Genomic DNA, 15632 nt, shown 5'->3' on the forward strand with positions numbered 1-15632 from the left:
AATTGGCCACATATTTGATTTGAAGGGAAAAAAAACCCAATTAGGTTACATTTGTTTCAATATAATCAAAAAACATGATGTCAAGATGGTTATTCTTCTTATTATTAAAAAGTCAGTCAAATACTTGAAATTCAGAATGCTGATAACACAAATTGTTTAATCAGTTGACAGCTGTAATAATTGGAGAGCTTCTGGTTGCGCTGTGGCCTGCCAAACTACATCTGGTGGTAACCTAGGCTAAGCAAGGCCTTTTTCAGTTGCAGAATCTAGTCTCTGGGATCTCACCCCATGCCCCATGGTAGCAGCTCTGTTGAGTTTTTGGTGCCTCATGAAAATGCATTTATTAACCCAGATTTTGTTGGTTACTGGCACCAAACTTTGAGAAATTATATGGAAATTGCTGTCTCTAGTGCCTTCACTGCCCAGTATTTTTAATTTTCTTACAATAGAGAGAAATTCTGAAAGAGAAGAGGAGAGGAGGAAGAAGAAGGAAGAAGAGGAGAAGCATGACATGAGTCAACCATAACATTACCTTCATGCTCTCATTTGAACTACAATAATGGAGATTGCTGGGGAAAGATCCACCTTTCCCCCCAAAACTGATGATATTTCTGCTTTAAAATTATAATTAAATCGTATTTTTTTCATGAACAATAACCACATACCTTTTAAAATTCAAATCCCTGGGGAAACCCAGCCAGGTAGACAGGGTATAAATAATAACATTATTTTAAAAAACCATTGTGAATGATGTACACTGGGCACTGAAATATTATTTCCACCCTCTCAAATAACAGAGTATATACACATATATATACATATAGACAGACAGATATATCAAGTGCTTGCAAGTGCACATGGATGGGGACAATTGCACTATGGTGGGTGAGTTCATTCTTGCGGGGTTCACAGATCAATCCAAGCTGCAGATCACCCTCTTCATTGTCTTCTTGCTGATCTACATTATCACTGTGATGGGAAATATTGGGATCATTGTAATCGTGAGGACTTGTTCTCAGCTTCAGACGCCTATGTATTTCTTCCTTAGCAACTTATCCTTCCTGGACCTGTGCTATTCCTCTGTTGTAACACCCAAGATGCTAGTGAGTCTTTTATCTCATAGAAAAACCATCTCCTACTCTAGCTGTTTCACCCAGTTGTTTTTTTATATTATTGGTGCAACAACAGAATGTTACCTCTTGGCTGCCATGGCATACGATCGCTATGTGGCCATCTGTAACCCACTGCTCTATACCGTCATTATGTCTCGAAGGCTATGTATTTTGTTGGTCTTTGCTTCTTATGTAGCTGGGTTTATAAATGCATTAGTAAATACAGGATTTACCTTAACAGTGTCCTTTGGTGACTCTAATGTAATCAACCATTTCTTCTGTGATTGGCCACCATTGATTCAGTTGGCTTGCTCTGATACCAGTCTCAACCAAATCCTTGTTTTTGCTATTGCTGGATTTAATGAGGTTACCACCACATTGGTAGTTCTCATCTCTTATGCCTGCATCTTCTCTACCATCCTCAGAATACGCTCCAATGACAGCAAGCGTAAAGCTTTCTCCACCTGTACTTCTCATCTGACCACTGTCAGTCTGTTCTATGGGACCCTCCTCTTTATGTACTTGAGACCCAGATCCAGCCATTCTATGGAACAGGATAAAATAATTGCTGCGGTCTACACAGTGTTGGTCCCTTTGGTGAATCCCCTGATCTATAGTCTCAGGAACAAGGATGTGAAAGAAGCTTTCATGAAAGGAATGGGAAGGCTGAGGATTACTTTAGCAATCATCTGCTAGGTAGAACCCAAAGAATAGGGAGGGGAGAATATTTTAAAATGAAAGAAAAGTTGTGAGTAAAAAATAATCACACTCTGAACAAGCCCAATGAATTTAACAGATTTAAATGATGTACATCCAGTGACTTCAAGAGCTCTATTCTCTGAGTATGACAGCTGGAGATCATCCATATTTCATTATTTCAAAATAGAGAATCATACAAGCTTTCAGAATGTGATGAAATGGAAAAAAAATTGTAAATATAAAATATACAGTAAAGAAAAATATAAGAACATAGCAACATAGCGGTACATATTTAGAAGGTTCTAAGTTATTAGATTGGACATTGAGATTGTATTGTTATCAGACTAACCCAGACAAAGACACAGATATGAGGAACAAACATACACTCATGAGAATACAGTTATTCAAAACAAAGAAATGGTTGCACATTGGCTTCAAATCTGTCATTCAAATAATTTATTAATAAAAACCAACTCTGTGAACTTGTCATCTTTTGTCTTTCACTTAGCTCAATGTTTCATTTAGCTCTGGAGAATATGTGTGTTTTGTTGACATACAAAACTCCCTTTTCAAATGTAGTTTTTTCTGTGATGCTCATTTTAAATAATAAATTTTGAATAAATAAATAAATGTGAGTCATTAAATACAACAAATTATGGTTGCTGTTGTTCAAAAATATTATGAAACACTATTATTTTTCACAATGGAAGGATGTGAGGGGGCACACACACACACACACGGAACCCTTTTGAGTAAAAAAAAAAGTGAATAAGGGACCTGACTGTGGTCCATAACAGTGGAACTCGTGGGCAGCTAATAAAACTACATCTCGGGAGACAAAAAAAAATGTACTTCCTCACACACTTCATGGAATTCACTAACACAAATGTACTGGTGGCCACCAACAAGGACAGTTTTCAAAGGGGATTAGATACATAAAAGAGGATCAGGCAAATTCATGGAGGATAAGTTGCTCAGTGGCTACTAGTTATTGTGGCTATGTCACCTCCAGTATCAAAGGCCACATATTTCTGAAACCATGTTCCTGGGTTCCAGCTCAAAGGTATAGCCTATGTGCATTCAGCAGGCTTCCCCCCTACAGACATGCCCCCAACACATGGACAGCAGAGGGTGGGGCCAGCAGAGGATTTGACTGTAGGAGTGGAGCTAGCATGCAACTACTACTACTACTACTACTGCTACTAATAATAATAATAATTTCTTATTTATACCCTGACCATCTGGCTGGGTTTCCCCAGCCACTCTGGGGGCCCCCAACAGAATATTAAAATACAATAGTCTATTAAACAGTAAAAGCTTCCCTAAACAGGGCTGCCTTCAGATGTCTTCTAAAAAGCTGGTAGTTGTTGTTCTCTTTGACATCTGGTGGGAGGGTGTTCCACAGGGCTGGTGCTATTATGAAGAAGGCCCTCTGCCTGGTTCCCTGTAACTTTGCTTCTCGCCGGGAGGGAACCGCCAGAAGGCCCTTGGTGCTGGACCTCAGTGTCTGGGCAGAACAATGGGGGTGGAGATGCCCCTTCAGGTATACTGGACTGAGGCCGTTTAGGGCTTTAAAGGTCAGCACCAACACTTTGAATTTTGCTCGGAAACGAACTCAGAGCCAATGTAGGTCTCTGCTCCCCCCCCCCCACATAATGGAGAAAATAACCCTGGAGGGAGAAAAACACAGCAATGTGCATAAAGATGTATACAGTACTTTAATTTCTTTTAATTTTTATTATTTGTATACTAGGGTTGACATATTCCTAAAAGTGAAAATCTGGACAGAGTTGTTGAGCACAAATCCTTCCAGACGCCATTTTTTCAGAGCGATTCCCGGACGAATGGCAGCCATATTGTCAGTGAAGGATTTACATATAAGCTAAAGAAGCCTCTCTTGGGGCCCCCAAAAAACTAAAAACTGGATGTACATTTCCAAAATATAAGATAAAAAACAAATAAAATAAAACCTACATACAGCAACAGTGTTTTGTGTTGTGTAGGCTCCTATGATGTAAGTAATAGTCCCTATCTGCTAGCCTTCTCCCTAGAATATCACTGGTTTGCTCATTTCTATATATAGGGTGCCTACATTCTGCATGGACTGGTTGCATGGCAACATGTGCAAATGGCTTTAGATACCTATTAGGTCCATAAATTACCATATAGCATATATTCAACACAAAAAAACAGTGACAATTTGTTGTTGACAAAGGACAGCTGGACATATAAAGGGCCCCATTACCGTCAGTAGTTCAGGGCCTCATCAAACCTAAATCCAGCCCTACGTATTGTATACCACCTTTCACCAAAGGGCAGTTCACAACATACAAAATACAAAATGAGAACACAAATACATAATAAAACAAGAACAAACCAATAATAACCCCCCCTTAAAAACCCCAACACCCCTCCCCCACATTTAAAAGGCCAAACACTGGGTTACAGAGGAACATTTTCACCTGACACCTAAAGATAAGTAGTGAAGGTGTCAGGCAGGCCTTGATGTGTGCTTGAGAGGATGAAGTGTTTTCTAAGGATGGATAACAAAAGCATAAACTTTTAGCATGAACACAACAGCAAGCTCATGGTAGGAAAGTGAGAAGGAGGGGGGTGGAGCCAGCCCCCTGGTGTCGCCTTGCTATTACTTTCCTACATGGAGCTAAGGCAGGGCTGGCTGGTAAGCCAAGAGGTTGAGGTGACGTGGTGACTCGCTCTCTTTTCTTTTCTTTTGTTGCTTTATTCTTGTAACTTTCTTGATTGCCCACTTTAAAATAAAGTCGTAATTGGGCTTTTAGCTAATACCCAGTATGCCTTATTAAAAACTGCTTGCTGCATGTATAGGGAAATTACTCAATCCATATGTAGAGAGAGAGAGCATGATAACAATATTTATAGTTTGTGTAATGACAACTAACAGCGCTCGGCGAGCTGGACTTCTGCCCTGTCAGAGACATGCTCATGATTTTCAATAAAAGCATTTATTTGACCAGCATTTTAATATGGCAAAAACTAATGTGCCCTGCTGTGTTTGGGTGGTAGTGGGGACTATTCCATGGATAATCACTGCTAGATCTACATCAAAAGGGCCACATGGGTCAGGAAAATAAATGCTGCATAATCTGTCCCTGGGAGAATCTGCCTAACCAGCTCATTTGAGAGGGAAATAAGATTTGTGTGTCTAACTAAATTCCTTGCTATAGCTGCTTATTTTCCTCTATAGATGTGTCTGTGTGTATTTATTTGTCTGCAGCAATTAAAACCATAGGTATGCAAGCAATGTCAAGGGAATTCTGAATCTTTAGGGGTATGATTCTGCCTTTCTATTATTTAGAACCTCATCCAAGGAAAATAGAACAATAAAAAACATCAATTAATATCCATGAAACGTTCTCATGATTGGGTTGTATTCTGTGTTTGTCTAACTCAGGGTAAACCCATTAATAATTTCTTCAGCCGCTGGAGGCAGATTTTCTTTGGCCAAGCTGCATGAGATCTAGAGCCACACTTTCATTCTACCTACACCATTCTTGTATGATCATTGATCACAATGTAGAAGTCACTTGAAAACGGGCTTCAAATATTGCATGTAGCAAGTGTCATAATCTGTAGAGCAGCTTGCACTGATAAATGTTACCTACTGAATAGAGTTTCCATGATACCTTTTACAACAGAAATGGGAACAACATTCATGATATTTTTTTCTGCCCTCCAAAATTTTCCCCAATATTAATTGTGATTTTGAGATGAACTTTTGGAGAGACACCCACCCCCCACCCACCCCCTACCCTGGAAGAAGCTGCCCAGAAAAGGCGTCTGCTTTTGTACAGTTCTGAGCAGTCTTCAGCCCAGACACATTCAGGCAATACAATAGACCTGCAACTTATGCATCATTTACAGTGGTGGCTTTGCATGTGTGGCAGGAAAATAAATGGAGAACAGGAGGGAAACCGTCAGAACAGGACATTTGAGATCTCACACAATCTTTCCAGGGTCCGGTAAGCAAGGTGGAGGGCTTACAAAGTCTTTTCACACTGGAAATACTTTTAAGACCTTAACCTGCTTACTGGGCTATGAGGACACACAAGGCCTCTAGAAGGCTGTGAAAAGCTCCTGCGAGATCCTGGATGGCCCTGCAAGCCTCCCACAGCCCCAAAAGTTGGGATAATCATGCAGGGGTGGTTCCTGGGGTCTTCCTGACATCACAGTACTTTGCCTTTGTGTGCAAACTCCCAGAATGTAACCTTTGCCAAAGTTGCATAAAGTATTGTGCATGCCTTCATGGCCTTCTGCAGTTTTGGTGCTACTCCCCTTCCTAATCAAATAAGCCTTCTTCAGCCTCATAATATAAAGGTGGTCATCAAAATCTACCATATTTTTAAATGTGGAACAATGGTTCCCAAATAAATACTGTTCCCATTCTAAGTTTGATTCATATTTCTAGTTTTATTTTGCAATGTTCTAAAATGAATACATACATAGATATATCCAGCTGTCCTTGGAAAATATGGTATAGATCTCAATATTGGTTGGTTGCATGCATGCATCTTTTAGACCCTCTTCTGGAAATGGATTACAAAGAACACTTGCAAAGAACACTTTTTATGAACATATGACCATAAGGAATAACTTTGTCCACGTTGCAACTGCAGCTGGTCACCAGAACAGCAAACAAGAAGGAGTCCTAGAATTTAGCACTTTCCTAGTCTTGGGTCACTCGATGCTGTTCAACTACAACTCCCAGCATCCATGACCCTTGGCCATGCTAGCCACTGTTGTTCAACAACATTGGGGAGCTAAGGTGGGAGGGCTCCTCTACCCTAGATCCACATGCTACCTGAGGGGCATCAGCCTTTTGAAGGCACCTTTCACTTCCTTGTTCCTCAGGCTGTAAATCAGGGGATTCAACATGGGGATCACTATTGTGTAGAATACAGAAGCAATTCTGTCTCTTTCCAAAGAATTGCTAGCATTTGGCTGGCAATATATGAGGAGAATGGTAGCATGGAATATAGTGATGGCTGTGAAGTGAGAGGCACAAGTGGAGAAGGCTTTGTATTTTCCTTCATTGGTGCGAATCCTGGATACAGATATAATAATGAAAATGTAGGACATGAGAATGATCACTATGGTGCTAGTCTCCACAAAGGTAGCAAAAATGAAAAGTAACATCTTATTGATGCTGTTGTCAGAGCAGGATATGGCTAACACTGGGGAAATGTCACAGTAGAAGTGATGGATGACATTTGGTCCACAGAAAACTAGCCTAAAAGCAGAACAAGTGTGAACTAGGGCACAAACCATGCCACACATGTAAGAAACAGCTACCAGTTGGGTGCAGAGCTTTCTAGACATGGCCACTGTGTACAGCAAGGGATTACAAATGGCCACATAGCGATCATATGCCATCACAGCCAAAAGGTAAGATTCAGCCACCACTAAATTAACAAAGAGGTACATCTGTACTGCACAAGCAGAGAAAGAAATTCCTTTGGCCTCAGAGATGATGTCCACAAGCAATTTGGGTGTGATGGATGAAGAGTAACAAATGTCAATAAAGGACAAGTGGCTGAGGAAGAAGTACATGGGAGTGTGGAGTCGCACTTCAAGCTGGATTATGAGGATGATGCCAAAATTCCCCACCAAGGTGAGAACATAGATTGTGAGAAACACCACAAAGAGGAGGATCTGCAGCTCCGGGTGGTCTGTGAAGCCCAGGAGAATGAACTCTGATACCAAAGTGTAATTTCCTTTCTCCATTCCTTTGAGATCATGCTTTATCGCTAAGAATTGGGGAAGATGGTAGTAGATACAAGACTGTTGACTCAAAAATCAGCTTTGAACAAGATTATCTGTTGACATATTATTTTGCCAATGAAGTGTGCCGCAGTAAAGGCTTCATGTTGACACCTCTGTGCATGGTCTGGGTAGAGTCTTGTGGGCTGGATAGAGAGATCTGGGTGACTTAAATGATCCTGTAATTGGTTTGAAAGAGAACCAGATTAATCTAAAGGTTCATCACTATGAAATATTCTGTATTTATACTGGATATGTTTTTGTTGTTTTATCATTTCTTATTTGCTGTCCTGTGTTCCTGTGTGAGGAAGGATAGCATATAAATTTAATTAAGGAAGAAATAAAATGCAAGAAGCATATTAAATTCAAAGTCCACTCACTACATTTCTTATTTATTTTTACTTCAAAGGATGCTTATGTTTCTCATGTTTAGCATGTGATTAAAAATATCATTCTAGAAGAAAACTCAGCTGGAAAAAATACTGTGTGCAAAAATCTTTATGAAACAGGTCAATTTAATATCAGTATTAAAAACTATTAGAATGTTGACTATGGGAAAGGTGTATTTTTCACATATCTTACTAGACAACCAAGGGATGGACCTATTGAAGTCTTTACAACATCTGTTTAGTGATCAAATTAGAAATGGGTACATGAAATTGCTTCCAGGTTACATAGCTAGTGTTATAGTGACCACAGAATGTGAAAAGAGAAGGAAAATCTCCCGCCGGTTGTCTAAATCTGGGGTAAAGTTTATGAAAAGCTATGTGGCTATTGTGAGATTTAATGCTGAAGGGAAGGTCTTTGCCTCTGAAGGATCCTGGAAGGAAAGAGAGGGTTCCAGTTCTGCTGAGAACTGTTTTTAGTTGCAGTGGCCAACATTTTCTGCGACCAATCCTAACTTTGTTCCTGCCCTTCTTACCTGTCTGATCCTTATCATGGGAAGCCGTGAAGGAAGAGAGAAGATGCTCTTCCTTGAATTCAAAAGCAAATGCTACTTGAGTGTGCGGGAGCTGTTTTTCATTCACTTTTATGGCCTTTGGGGTTTAATCTCTGGAGCAATTTGAGAATTCCGCATCTTGGAGAAAAGAAACATTATGACAAAACTTTAGTTGCAATGCTTTTTTTTCCTAGAAAAAATAGGTGCCGGTACTCACCATGAAGTTGTTACAGCAAGTGCCACACTTCTTAACCACAATAAAAAGAGATGATAGTACTGCATCCCTTTGAGTACCCACTGGAAAAAAAAACCACTGTATCAGTTGTATTATTGTTATCTGTGCTTTTTTTTATAAAAAAAAATGTTTAGGGGTACTCTCATTTTCATACTCACATTGAAATGTTTAGGAGTATGCATACCCTTGCGTCACCCCAGAAAAAAGCTCTGATTATTAAAATGCACAGTTATCTTTAAAGGAACAAATAACACTGCTACCATTCCTTGCTCCACCAGCCCCAGGCTCCACTCTTGCTCCCTGACTTACAAGACCAGAGCGCTGGGCGATCGATTTTCTAATGAAACCTAGAGATCCTTTGAACATGGGTTCTCAGTACAGTGATACCTCGGAAGTAGAACAGAATGTGTTCCAGAAGTCCGTTCGACTTCCAAAACGTTTTGGAAACCAAGGCGCAGCTTCCAATCAAGAGCTGCAGAAGCCCCGTCGGAGATTTGGGTTCCAAAGAACGTTCACAAACCGGAACACTAACTTCTGGGTTTGGGGCATTCGGGAGCCAAAACATTCAACTTGCAAAGCATTTGGGATCCAAGGTAAAGTGAAGTACAGTCATACCTCGTTTTGCGGCCAGGGTCTGTCCTGGAGTCCCGGCCGCTAGCCAAAAAGGACGCAGGGCAAAGCCATGTGTCTGCGCACACGCAAGGAGCGGTTTGTGCTTCTGTGCATGCACGAGCAGCAAACCCGGAAGTAACCCGTTCTGGTACTTCCGGTTTTGCTGCAGATGTTTGCTGGAATGGATGCTAGACAAGGTGGACGTTTGCGGAGGTATTACTGTACAGCATAGGCAATCTGCTGCTCATGTGAATAAATGTCAGAACTGAATTAAACTTTGGCTGCCTTCAGTTGGGTTTGTATAGCTCTATTTAGGTATTCCGCTGCACACAGCTGTAATTGTGTGGAAAGTCAGAGTGGTGCTATACCTGGCTATCTGCCCCCAGCCCTATGAAGAGGCAGGCAGGAAGGGCAAAATCTCCACTCCTCTATTAAACCATGCTGCAGCTGCATTTAAATTGAGGGCAAAGTGTTTCACAGAGCACTTTAACAAACAAATTAGGACAGCTTAAGGACTCCAATCGGTGTGAAGCTGGTTTGAGATACAATGCATCAAATAGTAGCACCGTAAAAGAAAGTACTAGATACATGTGTATTTTGGGTAATGTCATGTGAACATGTCCAGCACTGGAAATGCAGTTGAGTACACACTAAATGGGAGTCTGAGCACAGCCTAAGTTGCAGTCTTAAGGAGCTCCTTATGCCAATGGATGAAAAGTTAAGCTTATAAAACTAATTAATTAAACTTGTTTATGTGGCAGTTCATCATCAAGGATACCTTATTCTTCCATGTAGGAAATACAATAGGTAGGAATAATATGTGGCACCAGAGCAGTCTTGTGTACCACATGCTACACCAATGACCTAGTACCAGGACCTGTGTGCAAAGATGCAGAGCTGTCATATGAACTAATGAGTTAAGTTCTGGATAGTTTCAAGGAGATTTTCCCCTAAGACAAAAATCCTCTTGTGCTTTCATCTCCCAACCTACCACAGGAAAACAAAGTCCAAGTGCAGAAAAAAACTTGAAAAAGAAACAAACAAATTCAGAATCATTGTGCCCTTGGGGTGAGGCCACGGTATAGGCACTCTTAGGGAGAGAAACAAGTATTTCCAGTGACTTGTGGTTTCATACATGCAGTTAAGTAATGCTGAGAGCTTCCAGAGGAGCCATTTCCATGCCTCTTAAAGGTACAGATAAAATTTATAAATCTGATCTTGTTTCCTTTCTTAGAAATATCTTATTCCAAAAGTTTTATATGTATATGATGATATATCGGTTGATGGTGATATTTGTGCATTTGGATATGAATGGCGAGAAGCCTCAAGTGGAGCATAAAATAGCAGTGAAAATATTTAAAGAGATGGGAATAGAAAGCAAATCAGAAACATTCTAAATTGATGACGATGTTTTTTTCCTGCCAAAAGTTTAATGTATATATTAACCAGTAAATATATGTTTTAATACTCAAACTAGGGGGTGTCAAAGACATGGCTAAAGGTTTTGCCAGGAGATGTGGAGAAAAGGTAGGATTTGAAATATTGACGAGAATGGAAGGATTTGGAAATGGCTTGGATATAGGAGAAGGAAGGAGGTGAGTTGGAGATGATTCCAAGCTTGGACACAAAGGAGTTGACCTTGTAGACTATTACAGCATTAGCAGCCAACTAAAATAAAATACGGTATTTTTTCTTTCAGCTCCGATGCCATCAAGTGACAGAGACAGACAAAGACTGGCATGTGAGAGCAGCATTGAAGGAATGTCTGAGGGAAATGGCTCTTCGGGAACAGACTTCATCCTTTTAGGATTTACAGATCAGCATGAGCTCCAGGTTTTGTGCTTTGTGCTCTTCTTTGCCATTTATATTTTCACCGTGGCTGGGAATCTCGGCATGATTGTGTTAATCAGGATGGACCTTCGGCTCCACACACCCATGTACTTTTTCCTTAGCCATCTTTCGTTCCTAGATGTGTGCTATTCTACTACAATTGTCCCCAAGACCTTGATGAATTCTTTAGCAAACAGCAAATCCATTTCTTTCTCCGGATGCACCATTCAGCTCTTCTTCTTTGCAGCTTGTGCTACCACTGAGTGCTACCTGCTGGCTGCCATGGCCTATGACCGTTATGTTGCCGTTTGTAACCCTCTGTTGTATGCGGTTGTGATGTCTCATAAGCTTTGCATAGGGCTAGTGGCTGGGGCGTACGCTGCTGGCGTGATTAGCTCAGCCACACACACCATTTCCATCTTTCGCCTGCCATTCTGCCATTCTCGTAGGATCAACCATTTTTTCTGTGACGGGCCTCCACTCCTAACTCTGGCCTGCTCAGACACACATTTCAATGAGATGCTGCTTTTTGCGGTTGTTGGCTTCAACATCATAGTCACCACTGTTATCATTCTAGCATCGTACTTCTCTGTCCTCACCACTATCCTGAGGATCCAGACAACGGAAGGGAGGCACAAAGCCTTCTCCACCTGTGCCTCCCATTTGGCCTCTGTTGCTTTGTACTATGGGAGTTCCCTCTTCATGTATTCACGGCCCAGCTCGAGCTATTCCCTAGATCAGGACAAGGTAGTTTCTGTTCTATACTCAGTTACAATCCCCATGTTGAACCCTCTCATCTACAGCATGAGGAACAAGGAGGTGAAAGATGCCCTCAGAAAAGTGAGAGGCAGATTCCTTTCTTGGTGACTAAAACTGCACCGTAAGATAGAGGGGGTCATACATTTTTCTGATGCAAGAGCCAGGCAGCATGGCTAACCAAATGTCTGGTGGTCTCAGCACAGAGGTGGGGAAGCTGTGAGCCTCCAAATGTTGCTGGACTCCAGCTCCCATTGTCTTTGACCATGAACTACGTTGGCTAGGGCTGATGGGAGTTGGAGTTCAACAACATCTATAGGGCCACAGGTGGTCCACAAGTGGGGAATGCCCACAGGATCTGCCATCATATAATATGTTAGAAATGCTGTCCTCTTTAAGAAATACATTCCTACCCTGTTCTTGACTTGGTACAGGAAACTCTGTGTGATTTTTGTTGGCTTGTATTGTACAGAATCATCTATTCCACTTGCATGATGTGCAATACATAGGTGTTTTATACTTTTTGATAAAGTTAGATATCACCTCTGTGCAAAGAGGAAGTAGAAGGGGGGGGGATCCACATTTGAGTGCCATAATAACTTTGCTCTGTTTCTTTTGAGTCTGCTGCTGATGTCACAAACTGAAAGGACAAATATGAGATGTGTAAGGCCTTTGGTATGATGGGGAGAGGAGTCTGCTTCTTTTTCTGATGGTGTGTTTCACGTAAGTGAGTTTGACCTTTACTGCCTTTTCTACAATTAAGGTTCCCAGAGTAATTGCACTGGAACAATTTATCTTGACAGATTAAAATGGATTAAATCACACCAGTGAGGCTTCACAGTGCTATGTGAAGCAGACAATTAATGAGCTGTTGCTCCTTCCCATCTTTAGGCTATTGTTTGGTTAATGATAACCTCTGCCTTTTGGGATGAGCACCAAAGTTGTAAGGAGCACAGCTTCAGTATTAAGTCTCATACTCAGGTTAACCTTAAGGACAAACGCCAGTATAACAAAAGAAAATTGCATATATAGAGCATGTTATATAAATGAAGGACATGTTCAATGAACTTTTTATGTGTTGCTTTGCTGTAATCTATACAAAATTCCAGTAAGGTAAATTGGTATTGTTAACCCACATTGTGGACTGAGGGAGAGCAGCTTGCCTAAGTCTACCTAGTCAGCTGAAAATCAGACCTTCCATGGCTTTGCTTATAGCTCTTTGTAAGTCCTGACAGTCACCTAGTTGTCCTGACACTGTGTGAATGACACATGGACACCACCTTCCTGTCAAGCTTGGCCCATGGGGAATGGGGGAGATGAGAATGAAGCCTGCTGGGCAGCTCCAGTTCCTCACCACAGATCTAGTGAGATGATGGTAGAAATGTATTCCTGAAGGGGAGTTCCCGATTTATAACCCAGTCACTCAGCCACTATGCTATGTCAGTAAGCTAATTTATCAACATGAAGCTTTGGGTAGTACTTTTAGGTAAATAGGTCCACTAGCTGAGAATGAATTCTTTCTTCTGCCTCTCAGGAGAACCAGTGTGGTGTAGTGGTTAAGAGCGATAGACTCGTAATCTGGTGAACCGGGTTCGTGTCTCCGCTCCTCCACATGCAGCTGCTGGGTGACCTTGGGCTAGTCACACTTCTCTGAAGTCTCTCAGCCCCACTCACCACACAGAGTGTTTGTTGTGGGGGAGGAAGGGAAAGGAGATTGTTAGCAGCTTTGAGACTCCTTAAAGGGAGTGAAAGGCGGGATATCAAATCCAAACTCTTCTTCTTCAGTTAGATTTCACCATAGATTTCATTCATGTGTTCTAGCCTTGTTATGTAAAGTACTTAAGCATGTTCTTCATTTAAACATATCAGTAATCTAACAGAAGTATCCATGCTTCCAATCATATTATGTATAATTTTAGAGATCATATGAATTGTTTTTATTTTTGGAGAAGACTCTGGACTGTTCCCCTCAAGACAATGAGCATAATATGGTTCTGAGAAAAAGAATGCTTCGTTAGTTAAACTTCTTCCTGGAATAAAGGTCCCACAAAATGGTGCTGGGGAGCTGTGGCTTTAAACTGTGTCCTTTGACAGGCAGGCACTGAAGGGTTCCATCCTGTCTTTCGTCTAATGTGGGGAAGCTGCTGAGCTCAGTTATCTGTATGGAGCCTACTAACCCTGAAAGTGATACCATCCTTGGTCCTGGCACTTATCCTGATACAATGTTGAGTGATTTATCCCTGCCTTGGAAATATGGTCTGTGTTGCATATAAACCTGATCAATAAAGTTGTGTCTATTGATTAGGAGTTGTGCCATGGTCTATCTTCTAGCTGGTTCAGTAAATATGGAAATGACAACTTCTGCATCTCTGGGTCTTTCTTACTCCTCTGAGATCAAGTCCCTCAAATTAGTAAACAGTATATCTTTCCAATTAGAATAACAGTGTTGGTTCCCATATGAATGCATGCAAAAGGGATTTAAAGGCAAAATGAATTTAAGGCACAGTGGAAGAAAGCTATAGCTCTTTTGCCAACCTCAGCTGACTGGCCAACTGGCCTCAGTGAGATCAGCAGCACACTCTGTAGTTGCTGTGATAATTACTTACTTGAGGATTTATTTACATTACGATAAAATCACCAAACCACAGAAACAATATGGTACTGAAGTCTGGCAGTAAGGCACTTCCACTGTCAAGTAACTTTCTTCACATTAATTAAGGTAGGTAGGTAGTACATGATCAAAACAGATCAGATGAGTTGTCTCCTTACTGTCCTTGGACAGTGCGTATGACTGGGGATAGAAATGGTGGCTGAGTGTATTTGTGGGGGCTGTGTGTGAATGTATATGTATATGAAAAGATGTGTACATGAGAGAATGATGTTTTTGTGCGTGTTTAGGGGAAGATGAATACTACTTGTGAATGGGGTATCTGATAGGTCAGAAACATAAAAGAAGCAGACCCTGACCTCTCCCATGGCACCTTCCCCTCAAACTTGCTGGATGAGACTCAGTGAGCTAGGCTCAGTGAGACTAGCAGAATTTCATGCCTGCTTAGGGCATCCTGGACCAGTGTGAGAATAGTAGTATAAAGCACTAAAATATATAGCTGTTTAATTCTTAAAACATTGACTTAAATCCGTACCACAATCTGATGCCTCTTTACCCTGAAGTAACGCCTACTGAATGATTTGGGGCTTACTTCAAAGTAATAAGGCATAGGATTGCAGCTTCAAAGCATTTTAAAAGATAACAGTTGCATATTAAATGATCTAATCTGAAAATGATTTTTAAAAAGATGCATATTCACAAAGCTGGATATTAGTGCAAATGAAGAAAAAAATAGATTTCCCCCTAAAATTTATATGGAATTTATTCCGCTAATGAAATATGGGAGTAACATTTGTTAAATTATATAACTATTCTTTGTAATATCACTAAGTATTATGATAATGTTTTTTTATATTTGCAGATTGAGGATAAAGGAGAAATTAATGCTCTGCAAGCTATGGCACACAAGTAGCCTGTACGAATTGGTAATCACAGAAATACTCATTATTAAGTACAGTGATACATTCTGACATTTTGGGTTATGACTTCTGAAGGTATTTCAGCACACTCTATCTCCAACTGCCTCTGTCCACGCACACCCTT

At 40.8% G+C, this 15632-nt stretch overlaps 2 protein-coding genes across 2 annotated transcripts; one reads left to right on the forward strand and one right to left on the reverse strand.

Moving 5' to 3' along the window:
* Window positions 1–857: 857 nt before the first annotated feature.
* Window positions 858–15501, forward strand: LOC309377983 (olfactory receptor 5AR1-like; the record flags this gene model as incomplete). Its single annotated transcript, XM_081925738.1, has 3 exons — window positions 858–1645; window positions 11944–12064; window positions 15451–15501. The coding sequence occupies 3 exons, from the start codon at window positions 858–860 to the stop codon at window positions 15499–15501; spliced, it is 960 nt and encodes a 319-aa protein (XP_081781864.1).
* On the reverse strand, window positions 6645–7571 carry LOC309366885 (olfactory receptor 5L1-like; the record flags this gene model as incomplete). The annotated part of the gene is made up of 1 exon (XM_081905815.1): window positions 6645–7571. One exon carries the CDS (start codon window positions 7569–7571, stop codon window positions 6645–6647), a length of 927 nt encoding a protein of 308 aa, XP_081761941.1.
* Window positions 15502–15632: the final 131 nt, after the last annotated feature.

This window comes from Podarcis melisellensis, assembly GCF_964234715.1.
Source record: "Podarcis melisellensis genome assembly, chromosome: 1".
Lineage (NCBI taxonomy): Eukaryota > Metazoa > Chordata > Lepidosauria > Squamata > Lacertidae > Podarcis > Podarcis melisellensis.